The sequence below is a fragment of the Acinonyx jubatus genome, chromosome C1 (genome assembly GCF_027475565.1).
Source record: "Acinonyx jubatus isolate Ajub_Pintada_27869175 chromosome C1, VMU_Ajub_asm_v1.0, whole genome shotgun sequence".
Classification (NCBI taxonomy): Eukaryota; Metazoa; Chordata; class Mammalia; order Carnivora; family Felidae; genus Acinonyx; species Acinonyx jubatus.
The window spans coordinates 39,203,561-39,215,594 of NC_069381.1; the positions used below are offsets into that span (position 1 = coordinate 39,203,561).

General features: G+C 34.3%; 1 protein-coding gene across 6 annotated transcripts in view; it reads right to left on the bottom strand.

Annotated features, from left to right (window-relative positions):
* Positions 1-12,034, bottom strand: part of LOC106973620 (BEN domain-containing protein 5) — a 1,423,832-nt gene that overhangs the window by 1,271,763 nt on the left and 140,035 nt on the right. For all 6 annotated transcript variants that reach the window (XM_027059241.2, XM_027059240.2, XM_027059242.2 and 3 more), the window contains exon 2: positions 11,392-11,514. In XM_027059241.2, coding sequence (XP_026915042.1) covers positions 11,392-11,514 — 123 coding nt within the window. The remainder of the gene's footprint in view (positions 1-11,391; positions 11,515-12,034) is intronic.

The window sequence follows — 12,034 nt, forward strand, 5'->3', positions numbered from 1 at the left end:
AGAGAGAGAGAGAGAGCAAGTGAGCACATGCACAAGCCCAGGAAGGGCAGAGAGAGAGGGAGAGAGAGAATCCCAAGCAGGCCCCATGCTGACAGCCCAATGTAGGGCTCGATCCCATGAACGGTGACATCATGTCCTGAGCCAAAATCAAGAGTCAGATGCTCAATTGACTGAGCCACCCAGGTGTCCCTTAACAAGTATTTATTGAGCACCTATCATGTGCCAGCCATTGTTCTAGGCATCAGGGTATGAAAGAAAAATTCCTACCTTCCTAGTTTATATTTTACTGGAGAAGACAATAAATAAAAAATATAAATAATAAAATGTATATTATATTATATGGTGGTAAGTACTAAGAAGAAAAAATAAAGCAGATGGGGGATTAGGAAATGTCAGGAAATAAGAGTTGAAATTTTACACAGGGTCACAGAGACATTTGAGCAAAAAAAAACAAAAAAGAACTGAAATGAATGAAAAAAACCATGCTTTCTGAAAAAACATTCCATGCAGAGTATTAAAGTATAATTCCTATATTACCTCTTTTAAAATGTCTTCCTCAATTGTCTCCCACCCTCCCCCCACCCCATCCCACCCCATCTATACACACAAAATGAATCACTTCCCTTTCTAGGCTTTCACTACTGACCACTGACTATCTGCTATGCTTCTGGCAATTCCAATCCAAACAACAACCCCGTAAGATATTGTCATGCCTGTCATAAGGATGCACTGAGGCTCTGCTCAAAGTACAGCAATCGAACAAAATTGGGATCACAAGGAAGGGGCTGTCTGGCAAAACCATAAAGGAAATATAGCCACTGCTGGACATGCTGCCCAAGATACAATGAGGGAGAAATACCCAGGCTTCTCCTTTCTACCTGCCCTTCAATCTCCTCCTACAATTTCCTATAAGCTGAACCTAGTCAGAATCCAGATGATAAGGGAGCCCGGGAAGTGCAAATATCAAGACGTTGGCCCCTGCAATACAGAGAAAAATGGGGAAAGGATGATAAATCAAACAAACTGCAAACAGGTAGCCTGCACAAAATATCCTCACAGCTTCAGAAGGCAAGTCTATCTGAAAGCTGTATGAACCCACAATTTGTATGGATTTTTCAATACTGCAATACACTATCAAAAGTAGAACTATTTTATAAACATTAAAGCATAAAACCACAGACAACATTCTAGTTTTGCTAATTAATGTAATTTTAAATTTGTTTGCAAATGGAAAGCAATAATAATATAAAATTTTTAAATATTCCAATTTTAAGTGTATCATGTGGTTATCACTTGAAAAAGTATTTATGTTTAGATTTTAAACTATTACACACATATAATCATTCAAGTAGTGTCTTAAATCTTGGAAAGAAGAGGGCTATAAACAAACTCAATCAACCACATTTAATCAAGTGACATGTTCCCTTTTTTGGTAGTTATTTTACAACTAAAGCATAGGAGGGGTGTTTTATGTGTATTGGAAGTCCCCTTCAAAACACTGTCTCAGATGATTTAAAAAAAGCAGCTGAAGATAAGTGCAAATAACATTTTATTAAACATAGTTCATACTTCTTCAACTGTTGTTTCCAAGGCCCTCTGTTTCAGGACTGTTACTATTGGAAATGTCACCATACTTAGAGGAAAGTTATTTGGGAATGAAATGTTTTACTTCTTCCTTAAAGTGAAGTAGAGAAAATAGGAAAGAGAAAAACATACATGTAGATACATAGCCATATATATGCACATATAATTCAGTAAAGGGGTCAGAAATTTAAAAAACAAATGAAAACCCAGGGCGCCCGGGTGGTTCAGTCGGTTAAACATCTGACTTCAGGTCAGGTCATGATCTCCCAGTTGGTGAGTTCGAGCCCCACGTCAGGCTCTGTGCTGACAGCTCTGAGCCCCGAGCCTGCTTCAGATTCTGTATCTCCCTCTCTCTCTCTGCCCTTCCCCTTCTCTCTCTCTCTCTTTCTAAAATAAATAAACATTAAAAAAATGTTTTTAAAAAGAAAACCCTACAATAATAGAAGTTCAGCTTTGTTTCAATTATGAGTCAGAAATAACAGAATTAAATTATTCATCTATAGTTTCATAGCTGCCAATACTTCTCCAACAGAATTTCTAGACACAGTAAAACACTTTATATTTCATAACCATGCTGTTTTCTCCTAAATATGCTAATTTTTCCCCTGAAAGAGATAATGGCCTTGAAGGGGGCATATGCTGGCATAAAATGATAATATCAATATGAAGCAAATTTTTATCAGATCTTATGTTAAAGACATTGTCAGATAAAAGCATTTGTATTTTATCCTAAGGACAACAGGGAGTCATGAAAGATTTCAACAATAAAGTAGTATAATCCAATGATTTGCATTTTAGCTTTGGTAGCATTGTGCAGGATGGACCAGAAAGAGTTGGGGATAAACTTCAGAATCCAGTCAGAAAGCTTCCATACAAGTCCAGCAAACCTACTGAGGATGAAGTCTAGGGCTGAAGTTGTGGGGCTGAAAAGGTTGCAAGATTTTATAATCATTCATTTAACAACAAGCAGAGAGAAAACAGAGTACACTGCCTAATATTTTCTCTTACTATCATCTTTATGGGAAAAATTCCAGTAGGGACAAAAGACTAAACTCACTTGTCAAGGCCAAAACTTTGGATTAGCAAAGCAGGCAATGCAGCAATACATATAAATCAGGAGGGTCCACAGGGCAGAGATAGACACAGAATGAGGCTGTGGAGAGGAGGAGAGCAACCAGCAGAGAGACCCATTCAAGTCAGGTTCGGGATATAGACATATGGATGGTGTCATTACAATATGTGGTCTGGTAAAGCACATTTATTTCTTTAAGAATGAAGAAAAGAATGAGACATTACATATATATCAGAAATAAATTAATTAAATTATTTTTTGTTAAATTAATTATTTAAAAAGTTTTAGTGAGCCCTTACTCTTAGGAATACTCTTCATTTCTGAGAGTTAGTTATAGTTTGCCATTTCACTCTGGTAGCAGAGTGCCATTATCACTCTTGCATTTGGGTCTTTCTGGATATCATAAGAACCGGGTAGTTTTTCCCATTGCTAAAATTTATCAGGATAATTCTTACTAATCCTTTAATACTCAGCTCATTGGAGCCTCTTCTAAGAAGTCTGCCAATTTGCCACCCCACCATCCTACAATACCCTACTGAAAAAGACATGCTTTTGATATGCTTTCTCATTACACAGTACTTACCCCAATTAGAATTAGAGGTACTACACATCATGGTTAGCCTCTGACAGGCCCCAGGGTATGCCATTTGTCCCAGCATCCCTTCCAGGTTAGCACTTGTTCTGGACAAAAATATTTGCCTTAGACAATAAATTTTGTCATCAACTTAATCACAGCCTCTGTCAGGGAAACCTGGGTGGCTCAGTCAGATATGCATCCAACATCGGCTTGGGTAATGATTTCAAGGTTTGTGAGTTCAAGCCCCATGTCAGGCAATGTGCTGACAGCTGAGAGCCTGGAAGCTGCTTTGGATTCTGTGTCTCCCTCTCTCTGCCCCTCCCCACCTTGGGCTCTGACTCTCTTTCTCTCTCTCTCTCAAAAATAAATAAACATTAAAATTAAAAAAAAAATCACAGCCTCTATCAGTCTCTCCCACTTAACTCCTTTAAGCGAGGAACTGTGGGTTGTATTCCTCCCATGGGGTATAAAACATATCTGCTGATTGGTATATTCATAGAAAATAAAAAGTAAGATTCTACCACATCCCTCAAACAATGTAAATCAAGAGCTCTATCATAATTATAATAACACACAACTTTAAAACTCTTCTTCCTTAAACAGAGAAGTTTATCTAATTTCTGTGAGAATGAAGAAGGGGCAGATTCTACAAACAGAAAATTCACCATTTATTTTTTTCTTAGAGAGGCTATAAACCTAGGCCTCATATACTATATGATTTGATTTTTAAATATTTGTAAATGTCTCTCAACATAATTTTCTGCAAGAGAACCTTTCTTAATTTAAAGGTTAATGGTCATAAGCCCTTGGTATGGAGTGATCAATTTTTCTGCTAATCTATTTTTCTGCTACATCACTTCATTCTTTAATTTAGGAAACTGAGTATCATATTTTTAACTTTAAGTTACAACAATCTTGTTTTCCTCAGAAATTATAAAGACCTAAATGCAAAATTTAAAAATATTGGAACTATTGCTAAATGCTTGATACTGAGATAAGCTTTTATATAAATTATGACCCGACATAGCAAAAATGGTTACAAGCACAAATTCTGGAGTGAGGCCAACTGGGTCCGAACCCCAGGTCCACAACCTAGCAGCAGAGTGACCTTGGCAAAATTATCTAACCTCTTAGTGTCTGTTTCCTTACCTGTTAAATGAAAATAATAATAATAGAAGCTACCTCACAGGTTTGATATGAGAATTAAATGCATTACTTATGTCAAACACTTAGAAATTTGCATGACAGTAAATTCTATATTCATATTTAATACCATTGTTATTTTAATCATATCTAAATTGAGTTCAAACCCCAGTCTGATACTTGATTAGTTAACTGTAGAGTCATAGGCAAATTATTTAACGTCTCTAGGCCTCTACTTCTTCATCTTTAAGACAGAATAATAATACCTACCTCAAAAGATATGAGGATTCAATGAGATAAAGTATGTAAAAGTATGTTGTGAGCTTCACAAAATGCCTGTGTCTGACCATTTACTATTATGAGGCAGGCCCAGATACAAATCCTGGCTCTACCTCTTAAAAACAGTTTAATTTTAACATATGTTTATCCTCTCTAAGCCTGATTTTCTTTACCTGTGAATCAGCATTAATAATACTTACTCTGAAGAATTGTTGTGATAATTGTATTTATTTCATATACATTTATTGAACACCTATTATGTACCAGGCTCTGGACTAAGCATGATATATGGTGGTAACCAAGAGTTCCTACAGAGCTTACAAACTTCAGACATTTAGACAAGTACTTCTAGTAGACTGGAAAGTATATAGACTGCAATGGGTCTGTACAGATGGGATCCTAACCTAGTCTAGAAAGTCCTGAAAAGATAAGTATTATAGGTGATACATGTTTTTTTCTTTTTTTTTTTTTAATGTTTATTTATCTTTAAGAGACAGACAGACAGAGCACGAGCAGGGGAGGGGCAGAGCGAGAGGGAGACACAGAATCTGAAGCAGGCTCCAGGCTCTGAGCTGTCAGCACAGAGAACGATGCGGGGCTTGAACTCCCGAACCATGAGATCATGACCTGAGCCAAAGCCAGACGCTTAACCAAATGAGCCACCCAGGCGCCCTGTTACAGGTGATACATGCCAAGCTCCTTATTCAAAGACTGGGACACATTACGCATTTGATAAATGATAACTATAATTAGCCATTTTTTTAAAACCTTGTAAAGTATTTTCTCCATTTTTAGACTGATAGGATGGGGTTCAAAGACATAAAGTAATTCCCAAGATCAAATCAGGCTAGGATTCAAAGCCAGGTCAAGTGACTCCACACATTGTTCTTCCCACAACTACAAAGCTAACTCCTGATGCCAAAGGAGAATGTTGTTAACTTAAAATCTCCAAATATTCTTCAAATTCTGGCCCTTCTTATTAACACCCAGAACAATCTTAGATTGCCTAGATTTTCCAAGCCTAAAGAACTTACACTAGAATGACCAAGAATACTATATGTCCAGAAAAGCAAGAATTACCCAGAGCATCTCCCTCTTGAGATCTCCATCAAAATATACAATCTTTACCTAAGTCCTTATCTCAGTGTATGATCCTGGAGTAACCTAATCTAAGGGTCCTATGTTGTAGGGTTGTTCCAAGGATTGGTAATAACACTATAAATATACCCACAAAAGTACCTGGCACATTTTGGCACTCTTGGAATGATATACATGTGCCAGAATTATAACCTGAAGTTGATAGCCATATACTGTACTCTTTTATATATTACACTACTTAGCATAATAATATTCTATAATATAGATATGTTTTCCTAATTTTATAGATGAGTAAAAGTTAATATATGAAACCAGTTCTGTCTGAAACCAAAACCTGTGTGTTTGGCATTATATTATAATGCCATTGTAAAAAAATTTAGTTAACATAGTGCCTTCTAGATTTATTCACATTGTCACAAATAGGATTTACTCTCTTTAATAGCTGAATAACATTCCTCTGTACCTGTGTGTGTGTGTGTGTGTGTGTGTGTGTGTGTGTGTTTGTGCGTGCATGCATGTCACATTTTCTGTGCTCATTTCACATATGGAAGGATATTTATGTTGTTTCCATATCTTGGCTATTTTCAATAATTTTGCAATAAAATCAGTTGTACAGGAAATAGAAAAGTTGCCAGAGACTGGGGGAAGGAGGAAATGGGGTGAAATAACTAAAAAGATACAAATTTTCAATTATATGAATAAGTTTTGAGGATCTAATATAAACCATGATTACGGTAATTAATAATACAGTATGGTATATTTGAAAGTTGATAAAAGTAGATCTTAAGGACTTTTAACACAAAGAAAAGTTATCTGTGTTAATTATGTGAGGACATTGATGTGTTAATTAGCTAAATCTTGGTAATTATTCTATATTATATATAGAATATTTTATATACATGTATATATATCAAACCATCCCATTGGACACTTTAAATATCTATAATTATATTTGTCAATTATTCCTCAAAAGGTAAAAAGAAAAAGTATATCAACCATTTGCATATCTAAAAAAAAGTGAGATATTAACCTAAAACCCCTGATTTCTATTGTAGTCATGGCACATTTTCATACTGTGCCAAGAATAAAAACTATTTTCTTTCAAAAGGAAACAGTAATTTTTAAAGATTACACAAATAAATATAATAAAATTCCATCATAGAAATTAAAAATAAAAGTTTTAAGTTTTTATTTCCATCATCTTGAAATGGTATATAAACAACTGAACCATGTCTTTCTTTTACTGACCCTCTTTCAAGCCACAGTAATTTAAATATTATATTAAGTCTCTGAGGCTAATTTGTAGTATAAATTATATTGTTCTTCTCATATTCAATATACATGTATTCATATCAATCATAAAACAACAGTACTATTGGCAACCAAATAGTGTTTATTTGGATGGCTTATTTTAATTTTTTTAGAGTGAGAGCGCATACAAGCAGGGGAGAGGGGCAGGAGACAGAGAGAATCCCAAGCAGTCTCCATGCTCAGCACAGTGTCCAAAATGGCGCTTGATTCATGACCCTGGGATCATGACCTGAGCTGAAATCAGGAGTTGGACACTCAAGTGACTGAGCCACCCAGGTGCCCTTTGGATGGCTTATTTTAAAATAAGTAGTCAATTTTTTATTTTTCTTATCACAAAACCTATATGTCTTATCTTATAGGATGGAGATATATATATATATATATATATATATATATATATACACACACACACACACATATATATACACATATACGCATATATATATATAGGCTTATATATATATATGTATATATATATAGGCTTATAGGCTATATATATATATACATATATATATATATATACACACATATATATTATTCATATGTCATAAACTAGCCTATAATAAGGTAATGTGTATATGCAATGGTTAAAAGTATGGCCTTTGGAGCCAGGAAACCCTCATTTTCAAATTCATCTATACATTTTGTCAATCATGCAATTCAAGGGAAATAACTTTACATCTCTGAGCTTTAGTTTCCTCACCTACAAGAGATATATAATACCTCAGAAAGTTTCAGTGAGTATTAAATGAGATAAACTATGTACATCACTTATCATAATGTCTGATAAGCACCAAGTAATTAATTTTTTTGTTTTCCTTCTTAATATTTTTGCTGCTATTAATATATTTTTATCTAAACATAAAAATATTTTTATTAATCTTAAAATCTCACTTTACAAAAACCATTTTGTTCACTATCTGTCCTCTCTCAGTTATTCACACATTTATTAATCTCCTTGTTATACGACTGTTAGTACACTAGGCACTGGAGAACCAAAACTAATAAGAAACCATCCCTGACTTCAAGGTTTCAATGATAAGGAAAAAGAAAGAAACAATGAAATGACTGCAATTCAGTAAAGACTATCATATAAGAGCCTACAAGGTGCCTGTAAATATAGAGGTAGAGACAGCCAAACTTGTCTGAGAGGTACTGTTTCTCAGAGGAAGAAATGCTGGACTGAATCTGAATTAACATTTTACCAGGAAGATAAAGGGATCTAGGTCACAGAGAAAACAGTACCTGCACACATATGAAGACTTGAGAGAAGTTGGTAGACTGGGGAATAACAAGCAATTAAATATGATTTTTTTTCATGAAAGCTGTAAGAAAGTTAATTTCTCCCTATCTTTCTATTGCTCAAATTACTTCATTCATCAATTAAAAATAGTATTAATTTAGTGCTTAATTTTGTAAGTACTCAGCTTGGTTCTGTGGGAGAGCCCCTGCTTAATCAGACTCAGATTCTGTCCTGAGCAGGTTATAGTGCAGTGGAAGAGAACAAAGTTTTTAAAAATCATGAAAAGTGTCAGGTATCCATAGAAAGATAAATTTATAGTGGTCTTCTGTTTTTCCAAGGGAAATATTACTTATACTAAGGGGGGTATGGAAAAAAACAGAGCAGGGTTTCATTGGAAAGTTCATATTTGAACTGCATTTCTCATTTAGAAAAACAGATAACCCACCAGTTCAGGGCCAGGCAATATACTAGGCACTTTACATATTCCACAACTCAGAAAAAAAAACATACCTTTGGGGCCTATCTGAAGACAATATATTCCATCCACATGAAACAATACCTCCCAATCATTGAATCAATTAATCACCTTACTCCTTCAAAAGTCTACACCTACAGAATCCTTTTCACAACACAACACATGAGGCATCCACAGTCAGTAGCTCAGAGTGAGCACATAAGAGAAAACCCCTAACTTTTAGACTGTTTTAAATAGTCTAAAATAAATCCCTTAATTTAAATTAGATCAGATGAAAGCTGCATATGTCAAACAAATTGTTTCAAGTGCCAACTGAATTGCTTTCACTAAGATGCCCTTTAGCATTAGGACCCCAGTCCACATTGAAGGATATTACAAAACATACACCTATGAAATACATTGTTGTAACTGCCACAGGTATATTGTTGAGAATGCTATTCATCACATCTCAGTGTCTGCTTTAGGAAGCCCAATAGGAGGAATTTCTATAAGATTTCAATATTTGGTTTATTTTTATCTGATGGATATTGTTTTTCTCTTGATGCTGGTTACCAGAAAACCTTCAGTTAAATTTATTGTCTACCTATAGCAAATTTATGGGAACTCATAGCATGTATTTTATATACTCATCCAGCTGAATTTTCTTTTGGTATTTTCCCTTTCTGAGATTTTCTCATTTACCTATTTTTTAAATATTATTATTATTTTGTTTCCATTTTGGTAAGATGTTTTAATTTTTTAAACAATGAAATATATATATTTTTTTGCTTTTAGACATAAAGTAGGCATTCTCCATTAAATGATGAGGAAACTATGGCTTAGTTTTCAAGTGAGAATTTAAACTTTAGCCTGACACCAGAGCATGTCCACTTAACCACTCTACTATTACTGCAAGGCTTATGCACCACTTGCACAAATTCAGTTGACATAAACCAACTATTCATACACTTTTGGAGAAATATACATTATTAATTTGGTTACTATGTGGTCACATTGGGTAATTTCTGCTACTGAACTTTTCAGTAAAGGATGGAAAAATATGACTAAGTTAAAGGAAAATATGGAAAGAAATCTGGATTATTTCATACTTTAGGTAAACCAAAACAACACATAATCTTTAAAATGAGGATAATTTTGACCCTTAGAGAGCTGCTGTTATTATAAAGAGCCTTCAAGTCTTTAACTGAGGTAAAAAGAATTCAAAAGATATTTTCTAAGCACCAAATATATCCCAGACAGGGCAAAATGCAAACTTCAGGGAAACTGTTCTTAACTATGTGGACAGTGTTGTCTGAATGGAAGAACACTACAGTACTATCTTATAGGTTGAATTATGTGCCCCCCAAATTCATGTTAAAGTCTTAACACCCAATACCTCAGAATGTGACCTTAAAAGGAAATAGGGTCTCTACAAAGATAATCAAGTTAAAATATAGTCATCAGAGTGGCCCCTGATCCAACATGACTGGCATCCTTATACAGAAGGAATATTTAGAAAAAAACAGGCACACAGGGAGAATGCCAAGTAAAGATGAAGGCAGGGATTGGGGTGATGAGCCAAAGAACACCAAAGATTGCTAACAAACCACCAGAAGCTAGAAAAAAAGGAATAGAGTATATTCTTCTTCATAACCCGTACAAGGAAACAACCCTACTGACACACTGATCTCAAGACATTCATCTTCCAGGATGGTGAGATAATAAATTTCTGTTGTTTAGCCACACAGTTGGTTGTTCTTTGTTATGGCAGCCCTAGCAAACTAAAATAGCATGGAATAAACAAAGAGCAAAAGCTTGAATAAACAAGTTTTCAACTGTTGATATAAACAACCAATGTTCTTAGGGTTGAGAGAAGTGTCATGTAACTAAACTGCCATGCCCCTACAAACAATCACACATGCGCGCGTGCGCACCAGCACACACACTATTCAAAATAAAAAAAAATTAATAATTACTTATAAAACAAAATTATGTTTACCTTTATCATTAGTATTTTCAACATATTCTGAGTACCTAATATGTTCTATACAGAGTATCAGGCTCAGGGCACAAAAACGTTAACAAGATCCATTCCCTACTGGATAGGAGTTTACAATCAAGTTTTGATCTTCCCATTCAGAATAACCACAGAATTTGATGATTACGATATAATATTACTTTTGCTGTTTTGTTTGTGTTCAACTGAATCTGTTACTGAATCATTTCTTTATAGGGAGACCTTCTCTCTGACAAAGACTAAGTTCTATGAGCATGTCACACAGAACCAAATACATGATAAACATTCAATAATTAATGATTGATCATATAATCAATTTGTCAGTTTTATCCCCCAAAAATTAATATCTGAAAAAGTATTTTATAAAATATAAGGTGCTCTATCAATGATCATTATTATTAACGTTATACCATTGATCACATAGCAACAAAAACACAGCATTTCATTTTCAAGTTATTTCCAATTTAATTCTTTAAAAATTGATTTTTTTCCTGATAACCTGTTTCATTATGATGAAATATTAAATGGGTTGAATCACAGTGAATGGCCAGATGAACTGTATTTTGAAACAACCAAAGACAAATTCAAAAGCTAAGGTCTTTAATACACTTACCACTTTCAAAACAAGCGTCAAAGATAAGATGTCCTTTCTTGGGCTGTCCACAGTATCCAGATGGAAGCACCGTATATTTGCTCACATTCCCTCCGATGGCATCTTCATTTCCCATATCATTGCCTATTTTAAAAAAAGGCTCATGTTTAACATAAAACAAAACATATCTAGTAACAGAAGCCCAACAAAATTTTTATTATTATTTTTCCCTGTCCCCTATCATTTATTACTTATCCAGACAGTAAGAAATGAACTACAATAGTGGTGTAGTGTAGAAACAAGAAACATTTTGAAATCAGAAACTAAAGTCTGAAGTCTCACTTCTACAACATTAATTCTTTGTGATACAAAGCAATCAACTTAATTCTTTAAGCCTCAGTTTTTCTCATCCATAATAAAAGAAAAGCAAAAGCCATTCTTCAAAATGGTGTTTATGAGAATTAGGTATGAAAATATCTAGCATGACAACTGAAATCCAAAAGATGCTCATTAAATTGCATCAGGTATTTAATAAATGGCAAATATATTTAAATTGTCAGAAATATTTAATAATTTTAATTCAAATAAAGCAATGGTACTATAACTAGCATTATAACTTCCTAGCATTCCATAACCAGAAATAAGCTGAGAACCAATGAATTAA